The sequence below is a fragment of the Ascaphus truei genome, chromosome 2 (assembly GCF_040206685.1).
Source record: "Ascaphus truei isolate aAscTru1 chromosome 2, aAscTru1.hap1, whole genome shotgun sequence".
Taxonomy (NCBI): domain Eukaryota; kingdom Metazoa; phylum Chordata; class Amphibia; order Anura; family Ascaphidae; genus Ascaphus; species Ascaphus truei.
In genome coordinates this window covers 170,774,245-170,800,954 of record NC_134484.1, presented here as the reverse complement: position 1 = coordinate 170,800,954, position 26,710 = coordinate 170,774,245, and the positions used below count along the sequence as shown (strand labels likewise).

General features: G+C 41.2%; 1 protein-coding gene across 1 annotated transcript in view; it reads right to left on the bottom strand.

Annotated features, from left to right (window-relative positions):
- The window catches only part of CTDP1 (CTD phosphatase subunit 1), a 143,269-nt gene that overhangs the window by 53,757 nt on the left and 62,802 nt on the right, over positions 1 to 26,710 (bottom strand). The window contains exon 12 of the mRNA XM_075585529.1: positions 14,027 to 14,187. Coding sequence (XP_075441644.1) covers positions 14,027 to 14,187 — 161 coding nt within the window. The remainder of the gene's footprint in view (positions 1 to 14,026; positions 14,188 to 26,710) is intronic.

Genomic DNA, 26,710 nt, shown 5'->3' with positions numbered 1-26,710 from the left:
CATACACCAATAATTTATTATCTTTAACTGTGCATACAATGTCTTGTATATAATGTATACCCTGTTCACTTAATGTAACTATGTATTTGTAACCATGTATTATTTGTCATCATAACTATGCCCAGGACACACTAGAAAACGAGAGGCAACTCAATGTATTACTTTAGTAAAAAAAAAAACATTTTATAAATAAATAATAAATGAATATATAAAATCTCTCATTCTTATTTCTATAATACTTTGAATAACGTGACTCAATGTGTTTCAGGTCAAATGCAACAAGACTATATTTGACTGACGTGCTCCTAAGTTTGAGTGACAAATGGACATCTGTCTATTGCAATTCATAATAATGAAGTGTTTGGCATCACTTAATTCGGGTAATCGTATCTGTTACAAAGATTAATCTGTAATTCTCGTGAACAGGTGTCAGCCCCATGATCTGTTCAGATTTAGAATAGACCTCAAACTAAACGGTGACCTGTTTGTCACAGAGAATATTTCAAGAATGTGATGCTCCCTTGAGGCCGACTGCCCAACATCAGTGTATTTTTACGAGACTTCGATAATATACATATTTCGCTTTTAGAGGGCAATCAATGATAATGCACTGTTTAAGATCACTTTCTAGATCAACACAAACAGAAATGGTCTTGACCTGCCAGGGTCTTGTATTTTTAAGACAATTTTGCAAGTACATTTAGCCCCTGATGTGCCATATTTATTAAAATACTCAATATCTCACAGCATTTTCATTACAGTTGCCACTTGAATATTGGTTAAAAGATCGGTGTATTCAAGATACATTAGCCTGAAGCCACAAATGATGAACATACAGCTCTGATGAGACAATTCAGGTCTTAAACTAAGCACAAGAGTTCAACACTGCCAAACACGCAGCATCAAGTGTCAAAGAGAAGCATCAGTAAACTTAAGTTGTGCACCTCAGTCTCCGATTAATAATTAGTCTATTGCCTCTTGCTTTATTAACTAGCACCAAACTGGACAGTGCCAACAATTTATTGTGCTTTGCAAAACAGTAAAGAAAGATATTAGAAGCAAGCAGGGCAGGTGCCTGCTACACAGATTGGTAAAAAATGCTCCTGAAAAACATGTTATTCTAAAGCAACTCCTTTTAAAGGACTGGTAACATTTGTCTTCTGTCCCAAATGGGGAAGATCTCGCCATGGACATTTGTGGTAACAAGGCATCTGGAAAAAGATCATGAAGGACCTCATCACACCCAGTCCTTCTATTGAAGGAGGTTACAACATTTAAGAGTTATACAAGATGTGTGCACACACTACACCCGAGTACTGTAGAGAGGAACCTCGCTCAGAAACCCCTAGATGTTGTTAGCGTGCTGCCAAGGGAGTGTGGGTATCGAGATAGAGAGATGTGCCTAAAGGAGGCACCAAAGATCCCTTCTAGGAGGCGCACAGCAAACCTTTATAATATAATTTGGTCAGGGGTGAATTGATATATACATAAAATAAAAAAGGTTTATTAAATAACTTCGTTAAAATCGTGTTGTGTAGTGTGATGTGTATGACACAGATAAAAATAGACTGGTTAAGTCTATAGTACTACTCTGTTATCCTAGTCACTACCAGTAGTGAACAATGCTGAAGTGATGGTTTCACACAGGTTGCACTCATATGAGAGCTTATCAGGATGTAAAGTGTTGCTGCTTACAGCTGATTCCTAAGTCCAAACTTAATAGTGTACATCCGTTGTTATCGGTGCTAAACTAGACTTTGTAGACCTGAATAGGCAGGGGATAACTGCTGGCAGCGGATAGCCCGTAAGTAAGGCTCTCAATGGGCTAAAAACTGTACTAGTGTCATTAACGTGGACCCTGTTGGGTTCTGAAGGCAAAACACACAGCCAAAGAGGGTAAGTGAAATTAGCTGTTCTAGTGTTTAACCTCTTCGCACATATATAGTTACTGCCAGATATTGTTTAAATGAATCAGATACCCAGCTGCATATAGTTAAGTGCTGGATCTTAGGCAGGGAATGTGTATATGTTCTTCCTAGGAGGCTCCACTAGAGACGGATCAGGTATTTATTATGCAGTATGGGGTATTCCCCTCTGTGTATCATCACCTATCTGTAGTGTGCAATTACACTCCAGTGCTGGCAGAGTTCACGATGTCACACTGTACAGGACAAGCTTGCTACAAATAATGTTACTTTGTCACAAAAGGGGCAGAGTTTGAACAGGTAAGGTATAGATCTCTGCTGAGAAAGTTTCTAGGTCTGAACCCAGTATAGTTTCGTTGGAGTAGATCAAATGTCCAGCTGCATATGGTTAAATGCTAGTTCTTAGGCAGAGGAGGTGTGTCTGTTTCCTCAGTACACAGTAAGTATTTCTTCTGAAAAACGGGTCAGGTTTTCACTGCAGGTATATACCCAGAGACAGGGTAAATTGTTCCTGCAGATAGATATATGCTGTGGGGTGGTTCCCTCTATATATATTAGCATATACTGGCAGAGTACAGTTAGACCGTAATGCAGGACAAAATCGCAGTATCACACTGCACAGGGCAGGATTGCTGCAGATGTGGTAAGTCTCTCCAGAGCTCCTCTGTTCACCGGGTGATATAGGCACAGCAAAAAAACAAGTTACAAACACCTCTTTAAGTGGGTGTATCAGTTATAGTAACCATGAACATTGTTTAGCATACATGTAGCAAGTGTTAATACCATGAGTTAGTTAATAGATCGTTACTTTGTCACAAGTGGGGCAGAGTTTGAACCGGTAAGGTATAGATCTCTGCTGAGAAAGTTTCTAGCCCTGAACCCGGTGTAATCTCGTTGGAGTGGATCAAGTGTCCAGCTGCATATGGTTAAATGCTAGTTCTTAGGCAGAGGAGGTGTGTCTGCTTCCTCAGTGCACAGTGAGTATCTCTGCTGAAAACGGGTCAGGTTGGGTCAGGTTTTCACTGCAGGTATATACCCAGAAACGGGGCAGATTGTTCCTGCGGATATATATACTGTGGGGTGGTTCCCTCTATGTATTAGCATATACTGGTAGTGTACATTAAAACTGTAATGCAGGACAAAATCGCAGTGTCACGCTGCACAGGGCAGGCTTGCTGCAAATAAAGTGGTAAGTCTCTCCAAGGTTCTTCTGTTCACCGAGTGATAAGAGCACAGCAATAAACAAGTTACAAACACCTCTTTAAATGGGTGTATCAGTGATAATAACCATGAGCATTGTTCAGCATACAGGTGGCCAGTATTAATACCATGAGTTAGTTAATAGATCGTGCTATATGGTGCACAAGTAGTACTATGTCGGCAAAGACCCGACATGCGGCATGTTTCGTCGCTTCTTGCGACTTCTTCCGGGGTGGGCGTGTCTACGTCCCTGGCGGCCCCTTTATACCCGGCGGTTACCATGGTAGCCGCGGGACGCTTATTTGCCGAGATTGATAGTGGTGGTGCAGAGGTACTGCATCCCACATATGAGATGTATTTAAAAGTCATCCTGACCATGATAATACATTTTGAGAAGTACATACACTGTCTCTAGATGATGCAAAAACATAGAGCATAGACAGCCTGTCTACTAAGTTGAGAGGTGTTAGAGGAAGGGGGTGAATACAAAGCCCTCATTCATACCAGACGGATAGTGTGTATTAAGGAGATAGATCCATCTGGCTTCACATTGCAATAGTTTTTTGTCCCAGTTTCCTCTGCGAATACTGGGTGGTATGTGGTCTATTCCTTGGAATGTCAGGGTGTTGATCTGTCCTGCATGGAATTCTCTGACGTGGCGAGAGACAGGGGTGTCCAGTGAATTTCTTATGGCTCCAACGTGTTCCAAAACCCTGCGTCTCAGTTCTCGTTTGGTTTTTCCAACATATTTCTTGCCACATGTGCAGGTGATCAGATAGATGATACCCGAACTTTTGCAATTCATGAATTGTTTGATCTTGAACGACTTTGTATCCCCAGTGTTGGTAAACTGTTTACTTTCCTTCATGTAGGTACAGGCTTTGCAGCCATGACATTTGTAATATCCTTGTATGCTAAGCCACGTTTTGCTTCTTTTATTTTTTACAGAGAAATGACTGTGCACCACTTGGTCCTTGATATTAGCTGATCGTCTCCATACGATTGACGGACGATTTTTTAGGACCAATTTCAGGTCGTTGTCACTAGTTAGTATATGCCAATGCTTGGATAGGATATTGTTAATATCTCTCCACTGATTGTGGTATGTTGTGATGCATCTAATTTCTTTCATAATTGATTTCTCTTGTGACTTAGTTTTAAGGAGATCATGGCGTGTGGTGCTGATGGCCCGATGGTACGCTGTCTTCAATTGTCGTTTCGAGTATCCCCTCACAAGGAAATTGTCCCTCATTTCCATACTTTGCCTTTTAAAGGTTTGAGTGTCTGAACAATTCCTTCTGAGGCGCAAGTATTGGCCTGTGGGGATACCTCTAATGAGAGGTTGAGGATGAAAACTGTCAGCTTTTAAATAGCTGTTAGTGGCAGTTTTTTTCTTGAAATTGCTTGTGGATAAATATCCATCATCATTTACAGTGATACGCAGGTCCAGGAACGTGATTTCTGTAGCACTTATCTCCGAAGTGAGCTTTAGATTGTGATCATTGGAATTTAGTACACACAGAAAGGTTTCTAGCTCCTTTTTGGAGCCTCTCCAGAGTAGTAGGATGTCATCTATGTAGCGGATCCACAGGTCTACACGATCAGTGTATAGTGACATACCTTCGGAGAAGACACTAACCTCCTCCCACCAACCTAGATACAGGTTGGCATACGTAGGGGCACACGTAGTCCCCATGGCTGTGCCTTGTATTTGGAGGTAGTACTTTGAGTTGAATAAAAAGTAATTGTGTCGTAGTACAAATTCCAATAGCTCTACAACAAATTGATTATGATCAGAGAAGAGGCGGCTGCGGGACGAGAGAAAATGTTCGACTGCCATTAGGCCAATGTCATGTTTTATACTTGTGTACAGGGATTCAACATCGAAGCTCACTAATAAGGTGTCAGGTGTAACCTGTATCCCTTCCAGTCTATTCAGGACATCCTTTGTGTCCTGTACAAACGATGGCATAGCTGTCACAAATTTTCTCAACACTTTGTCAATGTAGATACTGGAGTTTTCGGTGAGGGAACCGATTCCAGAGACTATCGGTCTACCTGGAGGTTTAGTGATGTTCTTATGTATTTTAGGGATGCTGTAGAACGTGGCAATGGTTGGTTGTTTTGGTGTCATAAACTCACGTTCTTTGGTTGTTATCACCTTTGTTGTTATGCCCCTTTCCAGTATCTCATCCAGAGCTTTTTGAAATGTTTCAGTGGGATCTTTTGGGAGAATCCTGTAGCATTGTTTGTCTCTTAGTAGTCTATAATTCTCAGCTAGATAGTCCTCGGTTCTCAGTATGACTAGGTTACCTCCTTTGTCTGCTGGTTTGATTGTTATTTCAGACATTTCTTTTATCTCTTTCAGTGCATTGAGTTCCTGTTGATTCAGGTTGTTTTGTTTTTTTGTTGATTTTAGACCCTCCAGATCGCTGATAACTAAATTAAGGAAAGTGGAGATATTGGCACATGTATCTTGGTGAGGGGTGAAGCGACTTTGTGGTTTAAGTTGGGTGTGTGGTCCATCCCCTGGGTTTTTTTCCCCCTCATCAAGGAGGTCCATTAGATCAGTAAGGAGTCCCTGGTCTTGGGTTTGTAACAGTTCTGTGAACTCATTAGGTGGCATGTTGCGTTCTCTTTGTTTGAAATATTTGTGCAATAACATTTTGCGGGCAAAGAGATTGACATCCTTTACCGATTCAAAAAGATCGAAATTATTCGTGGGGACATAGGAAAGGCCTTTCTCCAAAAGGCTGACTTGTGCATCTGTCAGGGTCACTTTTGAAAGATTAATGATCTTGCCCTGATTGTTTGTGGTGGTATTATTAATTAATATCTCCTTTTCCTTTGTCTTCTGTGATTGGACCACCTGCCTCTTCCTCTCCAATATCCCTCCTCTCCGTGTCTTTCGGGTCCATAGTCTATGGCGTCCTGGGCCTGGTCTAAAAAATGAGTTTCTGCCTGTGTAGTAGTTTTCTCTTTGCTTGTTTTTGACCTTGTCATGACTTTATTTTGATAGCTCGAGCTTTCGTCAGTCTCAGACATCTCCCAGTCAGTGGATGAATCGCTATGTTCTTGCATTTTAGCCTTTTCTGCTTGAAAATGGTGTCGGTAAATCTTACCCCTAGCGAAATCTCCACTGTCTCTAAGGTACTTAGTGTGTTTCCTTTCTTTAATTCCCTTAACGTATTGATCCGTTGTTTTTTGAAGGATATTTTCAAATTTCTCAAAATTAGGAGATTCCTTCCACTGAGATGCTTCTTTTTTGTTTTTCTCCACCTCGAAGTTAACCTTTTTAAGCTCTATGAGTTCATTATCAATAAGTAAAGTCATTAGATCATGAGAGCACTTGCTTATTATGTCATCCCATTTTTTAATGAAAGCATCCTGTTGGTTGTGATAAGACGGTGAGAGATTGACTCTCAAACCTCTCGCCACGTCAGAGAATTCCATGCAGGACAGATCAACACCCTGACATTCCAAGGAATAGACCACATACCACCCAGTATTCGCAGAGGAAACTGGGACAAAAAACTATTGCAATGTGAAGCCAGATGGATCTATCTCCTTAATACACACTATCCGTCTGGTATGAATGAGGGCTTTGTATTCACCCCCTTCCTCTAACACCTCTCAACTTAGTAGACAGGCTGTCTATGCTCTATGTTTTTGCATCATCTAGAGACAGTGTATGTACTTCTCAAAATGTATTATCATGGTCAGGATGACTTTTAAATACATCTCACATGTGGGATGCAGTACCTCTGCACCACCACTATCAATCTCGGCAAATAAGCGTCCCGCGGCTACCATGGTAACCGCCGGGTATAAAGGGGCCGCCAGGGACGTAGACACGCCCACCCCGGAAGAAGTCGCAAGAAGCGACGAAACATGCCGCATGTCGGGTCTTTGCCGACATAGTACTACTTGTGCACCATATAGCACGATCTATTAACTAACTCATGGTATTAATACTGGCCACCTGTATGCTGAACAATGCTCATGGTTATTATCACTGATACACCCATTTAAAGAGGTGTTTGTAACTTGTTTATTGCTGTGCTCTTATCACTCGGTGAACAGAAGAACCTTGGAGAGACTTACCACTTTATTTGCAGCAAGCCTGCCCTGTGCAGCGTGACACTGCGATTTTGTCCTGCATTACAGTTTTAATGTACACTACCAGTATATGCTAATACATAGAGGGAACCACCCCACAGTATATATATCCGCAGGAACAATCTGCCCCGTTTCTGGGTATATACCTGCAGTGAAAACCTGACCCGTTTTCAGCAGAGATACTCACTGTGCACTGAGGAAGCAGACACACCTCCTCTGCCTAAGAACTAGCATTTAACCATATGCAGCTGGACACTTGATCCACTCCAACGAGATTACACCGGGTTCAGGGCTAGAAACTTTCTCAGCAGAGATCTATACCTTACCGGTTCAAACTCTGCCCCACTTGTGACAAAGTAACGATCTATTAACTAACTCATGGTATTAACACTTGCTACATGTATGCTAAACAATGTTCATGGTTACTATAACTGATACACCCACTTAAAGAGGTGTTTGTAACTTGTTTTTTTGCTGTGCCTATATCACCCGGTGAACAGAGGAGCTCTGGAGAGACTTACCACATCTGCAGCAATCCTGCCCTGTGCAGTGTGATACTGCGATTTTGTCCTGCATTACGGTCTAACTGTACTCTGCCAGTATATGCTAATATATATAGAGGGAACCACCCCACAGCATATATCTATCTGCAGGAACAATTTACCCTGTCTCTGGGTATATACCTGCAGTGAAAACCTGACCCGTTTTTCAGAAGAAATACTTACTGTGTACTGAGGAAACAGACACACCTCCTCTGCCTAAGAACTAGCATTTAACCATATGCAGCTGGACATTTGATCTACTCCAACGAAACTATACTGGGTTCAGACCTAGAAACTTTCTCAGCAGAGATCTATACCTTACCTGTTCAAACTCTGCCCCTTTTGTGACACAGTAACATTATTTGTAGCAAGCTTGTCCTGTACAGTGTGACATCGTGAACTCTGCCAGCACTGGAGTGTAATTGCACACTACAGATAGGTGATGATACACAGAGGGGAATACCCCATACTGCATAATAAATACCTGATCCGTCTCTAGTGGAGCCTCTTAGGAAGAACATATACACATTCCCTGCCTAAGATCCAGCACTTAACTATATGCAGCTGGGTATCTGATTCATTTAAACAATATCTGGCAGTAACTATATATGTGCGAAGAGGTTAAACACTAGAACAGCTAATTTCACTTACCCTCTTTGGCTGTGTGTTTTGCCTTCAGAACCCAACAGGGTCCACGTTAATGACACTAGTACAGTTTTTAGCCCATTGAGAGCCTTACTTACGGGCTATCCGCTGCCAGCAGTTATCCCCTGCCTATTCAGGTCTACAAAGTCTAGTTTAGCACCGATAACAACGGATGTACACTATTAAGTTTGGACTTAGGAATCAGCTGTAAGCAGCAACACTTTACATCCTGATAAGCTCTCATATGAGTGCAACCTGTGTGAAACCATCACTTCAGCATTGTTCACTACTGGTAGTGACTAGGATAACAGAGTAGTACTATAGACTTAACCAGTCTATTTTTATCTGTGTCATACACATCACACTACACAACACGATTTTAACGAAGTTATTTAATAAACCTTTTTTATTTTATGTATATATCAATTCACCCCTGACCAAATTATATTATAAAGGTTTGCTGTGCGCCTCCTAGAAGGGATCTTTGGTGCCTCCTTTAGGCACATCTCTCTATCTCGACACACACTACACCCCACAGATGAAACAAGAGTGCCAGAAAACGGACATCAAAAACAAAGCACATACAAAGCCGACATCAAGAGTATTTGGTGGACAACAAATGGGTCTAAAATCTAGAAAATGGGTAGGGTGTCCTGTTCATACTCCTCACACTTTTTGTTTTACTATAAAATGAGTGAAGTCTTTTCTCCCAACACTTTAACTGTGCATAAATCCAATTTATTCCCACTGTAAACGTTTCAAAAGTGTAGGTATAGCACCTCATGACCTCCCTCTTAATTGTAATATTTCCTGCCTCTAACAATGGGAGCACTAGAGTATCTTGCTCTGTTCATATGCAAGGATAAAGCATGTCAAGGTAAGGTTTAAAGAAGCAGTGCCACCTAGGACCAAAGAAAACTATAGTACGTTACATGCTTATTAGCCAGAATTAATTCTTCAACATATCCCAGGTATTTCAAACGCAAATCAAAGCTCTTGTAAGTGATGTCTGTCAATTATGGTGTCCGTAGGTGGCAAGAACAAATAATGCCAATGCCTTTTTTTGCTGATTAAACAGAAGTATGCATTAGGAATTATTGAATGGTGTTTTTCAAACCTTTCCTTGTAACACTGCCACACCAGGTTTTGGGAAAAACCAATGTGCTTGAATCTAGGTGAATGCACTTTGTTTTGCATATTAATATAATGTTAGGTGGTTTCCTCAGAAACCTGGTGTTGGTCGTGGGTCACAAGGAGAGGTTTGAAAAACAACGATCTGATCAGACCAGTAGAAAAACAAATCATTTGATTTCCACAGGATACAAATAAGTAAAATTATCCAAGGGAGATTGAATAAAAATAAGTTCATTACCGGCTATGTAAGACAGACCCTTTAATACAAGCCTTGGGTACACAATAGTTCTTTCCCAAGACAATGAACACCTGAATTTATAACGGAGCAGTGAGTGAGTGTATATATGTACAAAAAGAAACCAGAGAGTGCACGCCCCATAGCGTAAAATTGTACATTTAATAAAAATAGGGATAGGGAAAGGGATTAAAAACACTCACAAAGATAGTAAATAACACGCAATTTGTGATCATATCACCACCAATGAGGTAAGCACCGTCCCGTACCACGTCGACAGTCCAAAAGGAGATTTCCTTGTTGACAGTCCAAAAGGGGACCACCTTGTTGGTGGTGATATGATCACAAATTGCGTGTTATTTAATCCCTTTCCCTATTTTTATTAAATGTACAATTTTACGCTATGGGGCATGCGCTCTCTGTTTTCTTTTGTTTCTATAGAATCTACATTGGAACTGGTTCTTCCATTTGAGAGCAGCCGTGGACCACTGGACTTTGTACATTTGTTGCTCTGATTCACCCATCAGGACTCATACTGGGGTTTGGACTCCTGCATATGATTTTTCATATTGATTTTTTATTTATGCATGTACATTCTATTTTTCATGTAATTTAGAGTGCAGTTTGTCTAGTATTTATGCACTACACTCTAATTTTTCTTAACACAGGTTTTTTTTTTATATATAGGCTTAGTTAGTTTCTAGAACTATTATTTATTTGCACATTGCACATAATATTTATATTACAATACAATCACTAGTGGCGCTACTTATCTTACACACACACACACACACACACACACACACACACACACACACACACACACACACACACACACTTTGCTCGGATAAAGACATACAACACTAAATATGCCTTGATGAGCTGGATATAATGGGCCTTCTCCAATGTATGTACCTCAATTCCCCAATTTTCTCTAGTTGGGCAGTGAAGGAACTTTTAAAATTAACTAAAGAAAAATTGTCTTTACACAAGATGGAAGATCATGTACAACAGGAGTGGGAAACTCCAGTCCACAAGGATCACCAACAGGTCACGTTTTAAGGATATGCCTGCTTCAGCACAGACGGGGCTCAATCATTGGCTCAGTTGTTGACAGGCCAGTTACAAAGTGTGAATACCAAGGTGGGAAGTATTTTCACGCCTCCACAAAATATGCATATATTTCTGTAGCCTGTAAATACACAAACTTATTCTTGAAAGACTACATGGCAGCAGCTACTGAGAGAAGAAAATGAAGTCTGAATAACTTTATAGAATGATGCAGAAAACAGGCTTCATCATAATAATCCACTCCATACTGAAATAATGCCAGTAGCAAATGCTAAGTGTACTGGTCCATTTTCCAAGAGATGCATCACCAAAAGTAGAAGAGATTGTTGTTGCATTCACGTGCACATAATCTGCATAGTTCACCTCTATTTGGTTGCTCCTTGCATGCATCGAGAATTCATCAGAGATAATGAATCATCAACATGATGGAGAATGCAATGTTTCCATCGGCTGTTTTATTCTGCATGCATCAATGTACAACCTACAAACCAATCAATCATCTTTATCAGATTTCCTAAATTACTGTCTGGATGATTCCTCCGGTGCCAGTTAATTTCTTAATACATTAGGTTAACCTCTTGAAGCATAAGTATTATTTTATCCTTTCAGCTCCATGGACATTTATGATACAAACAAATCTCCTATAACACCTGTAATGAATATGGCAGGGGAAGAATTTTTAAAAATATAGCATTGTACACAACAATTTAGTTACCACATGTATCACTCTGTTCCGAATATTCTAATCTATATATGGGGATATACCTGCATGGCGAAACCAGGGGGCCCAAATCTCAGAAAATCGCGAGGTAGAACCGTTCAGATAGGCTGAGAGTTTTTCCATATAAACTATATGCCAGATTTTATTGTTTATTTGGTTTAAAGATGGGGGGGCAGGTTGTTTCCAATTTTTGGCAATTGTACACCGTGTAGCATTTAACATTTGGGCTAGTACTCTAGCTTTTTTTCGGGGAATATTGGCTATTGGCTTGCCTAACAATATATATACTGGGTCATGTGGGACAGTGATTTCTAGGATCTTGTGTATTAAGGTGAACACTTCCGTCCATGTTTGTTGGATTTTGGGACATGACCAGAATATATGCAGAATATTCCCCACTTCGCCACAACCACGCCAGCATAGTGGGGAGACCCCTGGGAGAAAAGAGTGCAGTCTGGCAGGAGTCATGTACCATCTGTATATTAACTTGTAAATATTCTCTTTTATTACAACGCACGATGAATTTTTGGAGGCAGCTTCCCAGATGTCTTTCCAGGTATCAAGATCTATACAGACGTTAAGATCTTTTTCCCAGGATACCATATGTTTATCGGGGGTTTGATTGCTCTCGATAGAGGATAGACTTTGATAAATTCTGGAGATGATGCCCTTTGTGTGGGGCTGGTGTAAACACCAATCCTCAAACAGAGTTAAAGTAGGAGGTTGGCTTGATTTATAGGCTGATTGGATATAATGTCTAACCTGGAGAAATCTGAAAAAATCGGAAGAGGGGATATCATGATTCGTTTGAATAGAAGCAAATGGGGGAACTTTCCCTTGAACGAGAATATCTTTGACTCTCGTGAGTCCTTTTGGAACCCAGGTATGGGAGAGCGGGTTTTTTGTGTAAAAAGGAAGAGAGGGGTCCGAGAATAGGGGTTGCATGAGGGAAGGGGTACCGGTTTATTGAAACTTGGATTTGAGGGAGTCCCAGATATTACAGGCAAAGGATATCACCGGGTTCTTGAAACTCTCGTCGGGTGGTCTAGACTTTTTGTTGAACCAGAGAAGATTTTTTATTCTGCATGGGGAGCAAATCAAATCCTCTCTCGACCCACCTCCTTTCGGTTGGGTTTGAATGCCAGCTTACAAGTTGCCCTAATTGAGCTGCTCTATAGTAGTTTTGTAAATTTGGAAGAGCTAAGCCTCCTTCTGATTTGGACTTATAAAGAATATCTTTGCGAACTCTAGGTCGCCTGTTTTGCCAGACAAACTTCAAAATTTTCTTCTGAATATTATTTCAATCTTTCTGACAGATTTTAACCGGGAGAGTTTCCTATTTTTATTGGTTTTATAGGACTAAAGGTGAACACTTCGGTTTGCAAGTGGGGAGATTGAAATATGGTTGTTCCAATTCTTCCCTGGCAGAGGGGAATAGCTTTGGGAACATTTACTAAATGTGAAATATCCAATTTGCAAGAATAACATGCCAAACACCTGATGCCAAGGACAGACATCTGTTGCTCATGCAAAACTAGAAGTTAGATTGTCATCTCATTCAGACACGTGTATTACGTATACAGATGCAACAGTTAAGATGGCGTTTGTCGAAGCTTTATAGAAAAACAATTGAAGTTATTAATATATTGAGGCAAAGTTTAAAAGTCAAAAGAAAGTTTTTTTTATCCAGTTGTAAAAATTTAATCGCGAGCACACACACACGCACGCACGCACGCACGCACGGAGTCACTGTCTGGCTGCTGCTTCCTGTCCAATCACCTCCCCTCTCTAAGAGCTGCTCTGACAAGGGAAAGCCGATTGGCTGGAAATAAAATCTTGGCAAGGTGTCAAATTTCGGCCCATTTACTGAATGAATAATGCCGGAATTTTAACCAGAGCAGGGATTTCAATAATGCCCGGATTATAACATCTTTAGCCTATAACCATATATAAAACAATCCAAACACAGAAAGGCACCAAGTTATATACCCAATGTAACTTTACCGGGTATATGGTAGTTAAGGCGCAATAAAAGAAAAGCACTCTTCGTGTACTGTACCATCATCTAAATTTAACAGATTTCACAAGTTGAGACTCGCAAAGCTTTCAAATATAAACTCAAATGGCCAACTCCATAACAATGAAAAATACCAAATACTGTATTCTATGCTGGTTTCATTGGGGGCACTTGGCCATCTCTAAAGATTCCAATGTTTCAGCAATTAAGCTGAAAGCAAAAATAAATAAATGTACAAAAGTGACTTTATCTCTACATACAATCCCATGTTGTGCCTGGTGTAATCTCAGTGGATGTAGGAGGAGTCTTGCATTTTTCTGTTAAGAACTATATATATGGTTCGTACTACAAAAATAAAATGACTGCAAAGAACAAACCGTTCTGAAATCTATATCCATATATTTGTAGAAGTCTTACCTGGGTGTGTTGCCTGACAAACTTTCACTTGATGAAGACTCTGTCCTTGGTTCTTGATTTCTCATTAGGGTTTCTTGTGCTGTACTTTGCGGTTTCTTTACCTTCACAGTCTTCTTTTCACTGTCACTGTCATCGCTGCCTTCTCCTAAGATGTCATCAACCTGCCAAAGGCCAAGAGGGGTGGTAATACCAATCAGCTATTGCAGAGATTTCACTTATAAATAAAAACTAAGCCAACATCCTACAATAACAAAAATAGATGCATACAATGAAAAACGTAACATATGCCCAGATGGGGCAAGTCTACCACAGTTCGGTACAATACTATACCACAGCTTGAACAAGATAAAAAATATACACCGCTATACTGTATGTAAACACAAAATGCAAATAAATCATGTAGCATGTTATCAACTGTCTATGTCCTCTGCACAAATAAATTACATTTGAGTTAAAGTATCTTGTGAAGTAAGACAATTTATTTGCATATGTACTGTATACAAAATGTGGCAGTGTACATTTGCCATTTTTCATCCTGCAATAGTAAATGAAATACTTTAAAAAGAAGAATCTTGTGGACTTGGTCACATCTCCCTGTACTTCAGAATGAAACAATTGCAATGCAAGTTGTATCAGAAAGAAATACGTTGCCTTTTTTTAAACCGGGTAACGGGTACCCGGAGGATTTGGCACCTTGTACCCGGCCGGGTACCCGGTTTTTCACTTACCTGGGGTGGAGGAAGCCCGCGGCGACATCTGAACAGGTAAGCAGAGGTGCGGGGGCGGTGGGGCAGCATCAGCGGTCAGTGTGGAGCCCGCGCGGGAGCAGTATGGAGTCCTGCAGCTCCCGCGCGGGCTCCACATGACTGTGATGCTGCCCCACCGCCTCCACACCTCTGCTTACCTGTTCAGATGTCCGCGCGGGCTTCCAGCAGGTAAGAGATACTTTTCAACTACCCTGACATTACCTGGAGCCGGGTCCACTTTCCAGCTGCCGGGTCCGGGTAATTTCCGGATAGCTGAAAAGCCGCCGGATACCGGGTAGTACCTGGTACATCACTAGTTGCCTCTGCAAAACTATGCTGAGCAGTTTTCACTGCAGTGTTGCATTACAAGTAACATTTTGGAAATACAGCAAAACAAAGCACCTTTCCACTCTTTAGAAATACATACAAATCAACACACATGCATTGCTGACAAACCTAAATGGAATAGGAGTCCTTAACTCTTGCAAAATCTCAGTGGGACATCAATGTATGAAAACGTGAACCAGCGTGAAACATGAAAACATCCATGCTCTCCTTAATGGTTGCAAAACGATATAGTTGTACAGTAGGCACGAACAGAGTATCATTTATCAGAGAAAGCAAGACAGGTCACACCCACACGTGTGTGTAAATCATTCATGCACAAATCAGAATTGATCAATATAATAGAACTGTGGTTTCCAACTTTTTCTGATTAAGGAACCCCAATCTTCTCTAAATAACACGCCTGAGATCAGGTGCATTGTAAATTCTTCTGTATTTAGTACAATTGTCTAATGACCTGAAAATGTCAGGGAACCCTTTAGGGATGCCGGGGAGCTCCTGATGAAAAACACTAATAGAAGATCGCTTTCTGATGTGAAGTCACATTTAGCTTTATGGCTTTTCTGCAGTTTAATATCGTGCCTTTATCTTTCCCACTGGAGACCAGGGAAACTAAGAAATGTTGCAACATTTCCATTCACGATTACTATTTGAATAAGCTGAGATCCCAGCAGCCAACGGGAATAGGACGCAAAAACGTTACTCTGTTCAGATGGTGGACACTTAATCATTTAAACAGAAGCACAAAATCAAACGAATCAGTACATCAGATAATCACCAGTCAAAGCCTAATTTAACTATGTACTGTATAAGGCCATCCAATATTAACTTTTTAAACAAATAAAAAAAGGATACAATTTATAATAAGGCACTTTTGTATAGATTTTCTATTAAAAAGGTTTAAAGACCACGTTTGTCTTTTTTCTGTCTGCAGAAGGAACAGAGAATACATATTCTTCATACAAATGAAGACCCTTTAAATACATGACTAAGAAATTTTATAAAAATGTTAAATACCGTCAGGGTTATGGCTAGCACATCACGAGCAATACAGGCATACCCCGCATTAACGTACGCAATGGGACGAGCATGTATGTAAAGTCAAAATGTACTTAAAGTGAAGCACTACCTTTCCCCACTTATCGATGCATGTACTGTACGGCAATCGTCATATACGTGCATAACTAATGTAAATAACGCATTTGTAACAGGCTCTATAGTCTCCCCGCTTGCGCACAGCTTCGGTACAGGTAGGGAGCCGGTATTGCAGTTCAGGACGTGCTGACAGGTGCATGCGTGAGCTGGCGTTTGCCTATTGGGCGATATGTCCTTACTCGCGAGTGTACTTAAAGTGAGTGTCCTTAAGGGTATGCCTGTATATGTATAAAACCATTAATCCCATTACTTTTTGTCAAATGTCCTGAACTATGAAAATAGTATAATCTTAGAAAAACAGATTGGTCAGAGGTGTTGGGTCAAACACCAATAGGAATTTCCAATACCAATATCCTAGCACTATTACTTACAGCAATAAAGATAAATAAAATAGTATTAAAAAAAAACAAAAACAAAAAAAAACACACAAATCGGTAACACAGGCAATTACATCTTCCATTGTCACGTGGAAGTGCGCGCTATTCACAGGTTCGCCAATTTCGATGTACAGCGGTGCTTCAGATGGTTCCAGGTCACATTTTAAGTTGCATATCCACACGTTATACACTAGACTTCGGCTCTGCACTATATTACTTCACTCACAATTAAAACCGTAAGATGTAGTCCTGGTAATTCATTGAACAACTAACTGTTTACCATAACAATGAAACACTTTCATTACGAAGCATTTGGAAAGGAATTCATAAAATGTGAGCTATGCACAAAAGTTATACACCGCATACAGAATACATTATGGTTAACAAATGTAACCACCTTATTCAAGACATCAAAGTCCAAAGCAATAGCTTCTTTTAAAATGTAAATTTCAAAAAGAAAAACTGGGCCAGGATGACAGAAGATTAATTTTACCTAATGCTTCCAATAATTTATCCTGGTACATCAGTCACAAATAGTAAAAAAAACAGAAGAGGTTAGTATATATCCAAGAAGCACCAAAGTTGAGCCTAATTAAGACTGTTTTGCATGGCATGGCATATTTAAAAAAAAAAAAAAAAAAAAAATATTTGTAAGGACTACCCCATACACTTATCTGCTTTTGTTAAAATCAAAGGTCGTACATAACAGGCTAAAAAATATATAGACCATATCAAAATAATTGGCTTCCCTGGAAAGCTTACCCTATTCAGTGCCATTTGGGAGGAAATGCCCATTTAATGTTTTAATTTATTTTTTTTAATAAATGGAGCCGTTCCTTGTCTTTACAGCAGTGCAATTATCTGAGCTATGTATCAGTGCTCTGAACAAATAAACTGTGGGTTCACAAATATATTAGATGTTTCACCCAAGCAGATATTACTGCAATAAAATTAGGTTGAATAATATCAGAGACTTGTGGGTTTAGGCAAGTTGTATCATGCAATGTTGTAAATAACTCATATTGGGGAGAGAACACAAGCCCCATGATGTTGCTCTGTGGAGCTGTCTGTTGAATCACGGCCGTGAGACAAAGACCACAGCCTTGGCTAAGCTACTTTTCATAAAGACAAGAGTGCAAAATAACACCTCCGATCAAGTAGAACCTGGTCACAGAAGCGGCGAAAAATAAAAATATTATGCACTCAGACACATGTCCTGCCTTGGATGCTAATGGTCAATAGAGGGGGAAGCCAGTCCCATACGCGTTTCACAGTTAAACTTCCGTTCAAGTTCTGACCAGCAATTCACCAGAAACCGGAAAGTAGCAGCGATGCTACCCAATACTGAGATGCTGGGAGACAATGCTGGGATCGTGACCATAGGAAGACCTATAACTGAACACCATTATAGAGGGGAACACCATTATAGAGGAGGACACACACGACAGGTCTCAGAGTTCATAATAATCATAATATAATTTATTTTCATTTTCTACACCTTAAAAATGGTTGCACATGGATTGGCGGCGTTCTTTTGCACTAGTCTTTATCTAATAGGTCATTGAAACTATTTTGCCTTAATGAGGAATATATATGTCAGCATGGCACCAACACAAAGTCCTTTTCTATTTTGCTGTTATATTATTGAGCCCGCTCAAAGTAAAAACGGGAAAACATTGAATTGCCTCCTGCACATCTGTCTTTGCCATGGATCTGTGCTATTCGTGTATACATCGCAGCTTACTGGAAACAAAGACATTAACATTAGGTTCCTAAATTTCCATACAATGTGAAATCTAAAAACAAAAATCAAGTTGTTTCCAAATGTGACAGTGGGTGGACAATAGCAGAGCTTTTTTGAAAGGACAAATAAAATACATACTGTAAAAGAATTTCAATAACAACAAGGTTATGCATTAAAATGGAACATGTTGTTTCTCAGTTTAGATATTTTTAAGTTTAGTACAAATGTAGGCGCTCAAAGTGCCACAACAGGGTTCATAAGCAGTACTCCGTATTACCCACAGTATGCGTGGTGCAATGTTCTCTTATTCACCTTATGCAGAACTTGCACCTACTGTTTTCTCTTTGTGTAGGAGCACAGAGATGAACTGTCAAGCCAGGCATGCAAAAGTGCCTATAAATCATAGGGCAAAACCACTTTTTCTAAGTGACACAAGTGAAAAATGTCATTAAAATACTAAAAGCTAATTGCACTAAAATTATGGTTGCGGTTTTTTTTTTTTTTCCTTTCACACTATGAACAATTACTTGCCTAAGAATACAATTCTGCAGTTTATGCTATACAAAGCTAGACAATTATGGAATCCATGTATTTCTGTCACTCAGCAGAGTTACCAATGACCAAACAAAAAAAAAAAAAAGCCAGAAAGCTTTCAACTGATTACAGGCAGTCCTCGTTTTACAACGCTTCGCTTTACAACGAATGGCTTATCCAACGCTATGCAATGCATACCTATGTTCCTTTTTACAACGCCAAAACGGCTTATCCAACGCTCTTACGACGCTTTGCAACGTTGTTTATGTGTATGTGTGTGTGTATATATATCACACATACACATACACAACTTGCAAAGCGTCGTAAGAGCATATATATAATATTATACTATATAATATTATATTATACTATATATTATTTATTATGTTATATTATATATATATATAATACAGTATATACACTATATCATTTGTGAGTGCTGCATATCTTATTGCCTGCGTAAAATATTTGGTGTATTTTAGTGTTAAAAATGCCTTCAGGAACGGAACCTTTCATTTAAACAGTGTTGCTATGGGAAAACGTGTTTCGCTTTACAACGTTTCGCTATCCAACGCCATTTTGAGTAACGCATTGTGTCGGATAACCGAGGACTGCCTGTACACCCCAACCCCAGCTATTTAAAATGTTTTTCAAACTTAAAATAATAAAAAGTAAAGTTAAATGTTTACAAATATGGAGTGTGCATTGAAAAGTTTGTTACATTATTCTGATTCTGTGTTTGCATCAAAAGTTTACGCCACTTCAGACTTCGTCAACATATTTTACGCTAATCAGAGATCATGTGCCAGATGCCGAATTTGATATTCCTCATAACGCTTCTTTAATTCCTTCCATTGTATTTCTATATCGCTATCGGACTTATCAGGAGCAAAGAGCTGGATATAATGACACAAAGTTGGCAAAATAGAAATGACCATTTGTGCCAATTTTGCAATGATACATTACCCACAAACTATACCAAACAGCAGGTAATGAAGCCAATGTTAAGATGTTTACACTACTACTTCAGAGAATGTGAATCCTAGTGTACAGACATGTAGGTTGTTATACCCATAGGCGCCTTCTAGCGAGAAGTGAGGCAATGCACAGTTAATGGCTTTCATACAAGTGAATAGAAGTTAATGAACTGCAAAGTTTCTCTCTCTCTGAGTAGAGAACGTGTATTTTAGGGTCTTATTTTAACTCACTACTTTTACTTAACTTAAAACAATTGAAGCAAAATACAGCTGGACCTTTTTATACCGCGGTGCTCGGGGGGCCACATAATGAGACCGCGTTATAACCGGGATTGCGGAAAAAATGGTCACCGCGATAGTGTGTGTGTTGGCGGGGAGGCCGCGACTGAAGCAGGGGAGAGAGGGGGCGGCTGTGTGATCTACAGGCCTGTGTCGCGAGGGATCCCGGCACCCCATGAGAAGTGAGAGCCCCATGCGCGATCTCCACCAGAGAAGTGAGAGCCCCATGCAGTGCGGTGGGGGGGGGGGGGGGAGGGAGGGTGTTGTGTGTGTTCTCCTTGTCCCTCACCCTCCAGTCCTTGTTCTCCAGCAGCAGCCACCTAATTAAGGCTGCACTTATTACAGGAAGATGCCAAGAAAAGGTTCTGGCTTGTCGGCAGTTCCAGCCATGTTACCTTGCATCTCCTGTCTGTGGATTCCGTGTTGCCGACCTCGACCTTGCCGCGTGCCTTGATCCTCTGCATGATCCCAACTACGATTACTATACACAGGACTGACCCCTGGCTCTGGTTTTTCAATATACCCCTACCGTAGCCCTGTGAGACCACTTCCCGACTTCCTGGAGACGAGCACCGTTATACTCTCAGATCACAGGGTGCCCATAAGCTGACTTGGAATAGGGCAAAAGCTTTACAATGGGGTACTAGGACATCAGGAGTAATAAATAAAAGTATACAGCTTAAGAAATAAGACACTGGAACAGCAACATACTTTGCTGTATTGTCTTTGTAACCAATAACCAAAAAGGCACAACTTCAGAGTACAATCGAAAATATACAGTAACTTATGAAAATTTGAATAAAGGTTATAAACACCCACCCAAATCCTCTATTCACACCCTCTATCTACTCCTTCCTGCTGCTGGGGATATCCTCTAAGCGTGAAGCCAGACTTACACATCTGATCTCACCCACGCCTCCCTGACATCTTTCCCTGAAAAAGGTGTTAACCTCATTTAATACTGACTAACCTTAAAACTCGCCACCCAACTCAAGCATCCCAATAGCCTGCACTCATGGCTATTGTCCCACACTGTCACTCCTACCACCCATTGTGGCCAAGCACAGCCATCTACTGCACTTATTCCCTCACCTGCTGTCTCAAGTTTCCCAAACATTTTAGATTGTAAGCTCTTCGGGGCAGGGACTTCCTTTTCTATTGACTGATTTTGCTGCACTTATTGTACGATTATAATTCCCTGTACTGTATTCTTTGTGAAGCCCCGAGTACACTTTTGGCGCTATATAAAGACATACCCAATAACTGGTGGAAAAAGAAACTGTGCTCATGCTAAAAATAACTGCCCCATTTTCAGCAACAAAAGTCATCTGGAAAAAGTTTTATCTGCTTGTTGAAATGCATTTTTTCCTGTTTCATCATCTCCTGGGTCACAATACTTAAAACTGCAAGTAGATTTAAAATTAGCGGCATAACTAATTCATGGCAAAAGTTTTGCTTCTTTAAAAATGTTATGCAAAAAGAACACAGAATACATGGCTATTTGAACTATTTAAAATGGTGAAATTTCAATAATGTATGAACGGAGGGCGTTTGTTAGATCTTCAATAGAAAACCTTACGTGGTATTGACATTACTAGTAAGAGCTTAAGCCGCATTTCTAAAATCAAATTAGCATTTTATGATCAAAAAACACTCCTTAGACAACTCTGATAACGGTGTACATATCTGTGACGGTGTCAGATTCTCTCTCATATGCATTGTTCCTGTATTCAAGAAGAGTTAAACTAAAAGCAAATAACCCATTAGTGACATTTTTCATTGCCCTTTCAGTAGCCAAACATGGCTTGCAAATAATGTCATTCTTGATGGAAAATAAAAAGTTAAATGAAATCACCATTTTTATGCATGTTATCCGATTATTTTTTCACCCTAGAGACATAGAAGGTAGTTTAAAGAGAAGAGCGTTTCTGTTTAAGACGAAAGAGAAAAATGCACATTTATTTTTAGTTCAAGTACACAGTGCAATACCTACTTATTCTCTTGAAAAAGGGTCATTTAGTTTAACCCTTTGGCCAGCACGTCTTAAGCCTGCTGCCACTTTCAAGGCATGACCGTAGCAGGTCCTAACACTCTCTGGGTTAAAATTCTTATTAACCCGTATAATTACAGGAAGAATGATCACATTGGATCTGTCATAACCTGGCAAAAATGAAACTGACCTGCCAACTTGGAAAGTGGGGAGGGGCAAGCTTAAACCTTGGGTGGGAGGGGCCACTACCCTCCCAAAAGCAGCCGAGACTAGCTGCACACAGTTAATAAACACACAGATACCAACAAGCTCTGAGAAACCCCTAACATTACCACATAATATGGTAGTAGTGGCCCCTCCCACCCAAGGTTTTAGCTTGCCCCTCCCCACTTTCCAAGTTGGCAGGTCAGTTTCATTGTTGCCAGGTTATGACAGATCCAATGTGATCTTTCTTCCTGTGATTATACAGGTTAATAAGAATTTTAACCCAGGGAGTGTTGGGACCTGCTACGGTCATGCCTTGAAAGTGGCAGCAGGCTTAAGACGCGCTGGCCAAAGGGTTAAACTAAATGACCCTTTTTCAAGAGAATATATAATTATTGCACTGTGTATTTTTGTCACATTGGAAGTAGCTTTGGGCATCTTTGTCTGTTTTTTTATTGTATACTTTTAATTATACAAAACAGAAAAAAAACCTGTAAGCTTCACAAAGAGGAAATAAACTAACCATAAGCCTGTGGTCTACATCTTATTCTTATGCCTTCGAAACTTGAACACAAAAGTCACACTTCTTCACTCAACAGTACAAGGAATTTTACAAGACAGTCACATAGCTGTATAGTCTGCAGTATACAATGCACATTTATGAAAAAAGAGTGTAAGATGCAACTACATGAGTCCTTTGTTAAACGGCTCCAGAGCAAAATGTAGGACTTCACTAATAAATTGTAAGTTATTGGGAGGAGAGCATAGTTTTTGTATTGGTTTTCCATAAATGGATGGCCAATTCCCTTTTCTTAGCAGCATACTCCATAATGTATTTAAAGTGATAGTGTGTTGCTGATGCATTCTGTTTTAAGGATAGGTCTGAGCTCATCTAATTCGGTTTTGCCAAATTGTTTCTCTCTTTAGGTGTTTGGCCCCTCCTGTTAGGTTGAGCTGCTTGCCAATTCTCGAATGAGAAAATAGGCATAAAGCATTACTACAATGTCTGAAGTTCCCTCTCTACAGGAAAAGGGGGTGTCTGTGAGACATAAGAGGGGGGTGTCATTACTTTTCTCAATGTAAATTGTGCACTCACAAGTATCCTTCATAATGCCAGGTGAATTGTATTTCTGGTTTTAACATTTTAAACACATTTCAATGTTTAGTCCACTAATAAATTGCAAGACAATTTGTGTGGAAGATACAAAAACTGTGCTTCGCCCAATGTACATTGACACACACACACACACACACACACACACACACACACACACACACACACACACACACACACACACACACACACACACACACACACACACACACACACACACACACACACACACACACACACACACACACACACACACACGTTTCCCAAATTAACATAATTGATTACATTAAAATTCTCAATGAATGATTCTCTTAATTAGGGTAACAATACTGAAATTAAGCACACTAACAAAAATTCCCTCATTTGTATATCAATAAAAAAAAAAAAGTTTTCAAACACTAATTATATAAATATTAAACTCTGCTATACTGTGCCATGTTGCCAAATGAAATACAAATGTATGTTCAACATGCTTTAATGAGCTAGGCTTGACATTTACATCAGTTTATGACAGTCAAGTCACAATTGAAGTGTTTATGAAAAATTATTTTCTGATATAACTGTCTAACATTGCCTAGGAGGAGGGCTGAGAGTTGTATGTTGTAAATGAACAGATAGTAAAGTGCAATTACCACTTATAGCTTTATTTTAATTTCCATCTACTGCAGAGGTTACTTTTAGTAAGTTACGTTGGTTTATGTACTTTATCTACTAGATCTTGTAATAATTGCAAGTATATGTATACTTTAATGTCTGCAAAAGCTGACAGGACCTTACAAACAACATCCAATTACAGCTGAACACAGGCGTGAATGTACAGCTTAAACCAGGCCTGCACAACTCGTAAAGCGAGAAGGGCCGAACTGCTCCAAGGAAAAAAAAAATTGGGCCGCACGGGTAAAATCATCATCATCATCATCATCATCATCATATATCTCCTCCAGCATCCCTCATCATCATCCTCATATCTCCCCCAGAACCCCTCACTATCAACCTTTGCGATACTCCCCATCTATCTCTCATACCCCCATCTCCCCCTGCACACCACACACATCCCACCCTCCTGCACCTCACACCACTCTCCCCCCCTGCACCTCACACCACTCTTCCCCCCCCCTGCACCTCACACCACTCTCCCCCCCTGCACCTCACACCACTCCCCCCCTGCACCTCACACCACTCCCCCCCCTGCACCTCACACCACTCTACCCCCTTGCACCTCACACCACTCTCCCCCCCCTGCACCTCACACCACTCTCCCCCCCCTGCACCTCACACCACTCTCCCCCCCCCCCTGCACCTCACACCACTCTCCCCCCCTGCACCTCACACCACTCTCCCCCCCCCTGCACCTCACACCACTCTCCCCCCCCTGCACCTCACATCACCCCTGCACCTCAAATCACCCCCCCTCCTGCACATCACATCCCCTGCACCTCCAATCACCCCCCTGCACCTCCAATCACCCCCAATCACCCCCCTGCACCTCCAATCACCCCCAATCACCCCCCTGCACCTCCAATCACCCCTGCACCTCCAATCACCCCTGCACCTCACCCCCTGCACCTCACATCACCCCCTGCACCTCCAATCACCCCCCTGCACCTCCAATCACCCCTGCACCTCCAATCACCCTTGCACCTCACATCACCCCTCCTGCACATCACCCCCCCCCCTCCTGCACATCACATCCCCTGCACCTCACCCCCCTGCACCTCCAATCACCCCTGCACCTCACACCCTGCACCTCACATCACCCCTCCTGCACATCACATCCCCTGCACCTCACCCCCTGCACCTCACATCACCCCTCCTGCACATCACCCCCCCCCCCATCCTGCACATCACATCCCCTGCACCTCACTCCCCTGCACCTCCAATCACCCCCTGCACCTCCAATCACCCCTGCACCTCCAATCACCCCCCCCATCTGCACATCACCCCCCCCCCTCCTGCACATCACCCCCCCCCCCTCCTGCACATCACCCCCCCCCCCTCCTGCACATCACATCCCCCCCTCCTGCACATCACATCCCCTGCACCTCACCCCCTGCACCTCACCCCCCTGCACCTCACCCCCCTGCACCTCACCCCCCTGCACCTCACCCCCCTGCACCTCACCCCCCTGCACCTCACCCCCCTGCACCTCACCTCACCCCCCCTGCACATATCCACGTTCGGATCAGGGAGGGGGGGGGGGCAGCCGCAGAAGAGCTCAGCTGGCTGTGACTTCCCCCTCCATCCCGTTGCGAGCGGGGGGCGGGGGGGTTGGGGGGAGGGAGAGGGAGCAAGGAGCGGGCCCTGCGCATGCGCGCCGGGACCGCGGGGAATCGCCGCCATTTTTTTTTTCAAAGTTTTTTTTTTCTAAGTTTTTTTTTTTTCAGAGTTTTTTTTTTTTTTTTTTAAATCTCATCGAGGGCCACACAGAGAGGCCAGGCGGGCCGCATGCGGCCCGCGGGCCGCGTGTTGTGCAGCCCTGGCTTAAACCAACGCTAACATTGCTCAATATTGTTTTTCGTTTACTCAAGATTAGAACAGGTAGGAAGAGTCCCTAATAAGGGTCAAGCATGATATTTTTAAAGCTCTTTATGTTCTTCAGTAGTACAGTCTAAGTTTGTAAATCAATTTTGGGCAAGTAAAATTAAATTAGATAAATGAGGACATTATTATTTGGCTTATAGATATATGTACGTATTTGAAAGAACCATATTCACAATTATTCAACGTTAATTATAAGAAATTACATACTAATCCAACACGGACCGTAAACAAGAAATTGATCCAATTAAAGATTATGCTCTTAGATGTGGTTTCTCAGGACAGGTAGCGTTATTTTTGATTGCCGAATCCCCCAAAACCCAAACCACACCAGGCAGACCAATTGTACCTGGGATTGGGTGTTTATGTGAACCAATCGGCCAATTTATTGATTTTTTCTTGATGCCACATGCAGGGGGGGGTGGGGGGGGGAGTGGCGAGCAAATTACTGCATGAAAATTTTAATGATAAAAGACATTGAACACTTAAAGAAAATGTGAATCCGGTTTTTATATTCCTAGCCGGGAAGCCAATCCTTATTAGGTACCTGCCAACACGAAAATATTATATGTTTGTATTCCACGATTGTTAGGCATTGATGTGTTTTTCTTAGGTTCTTTTATAATCTAAATCAAGCTGGGGTGAGAGCGCGGTCAGGGGAGGTAGAGCAAATAGAGGCGG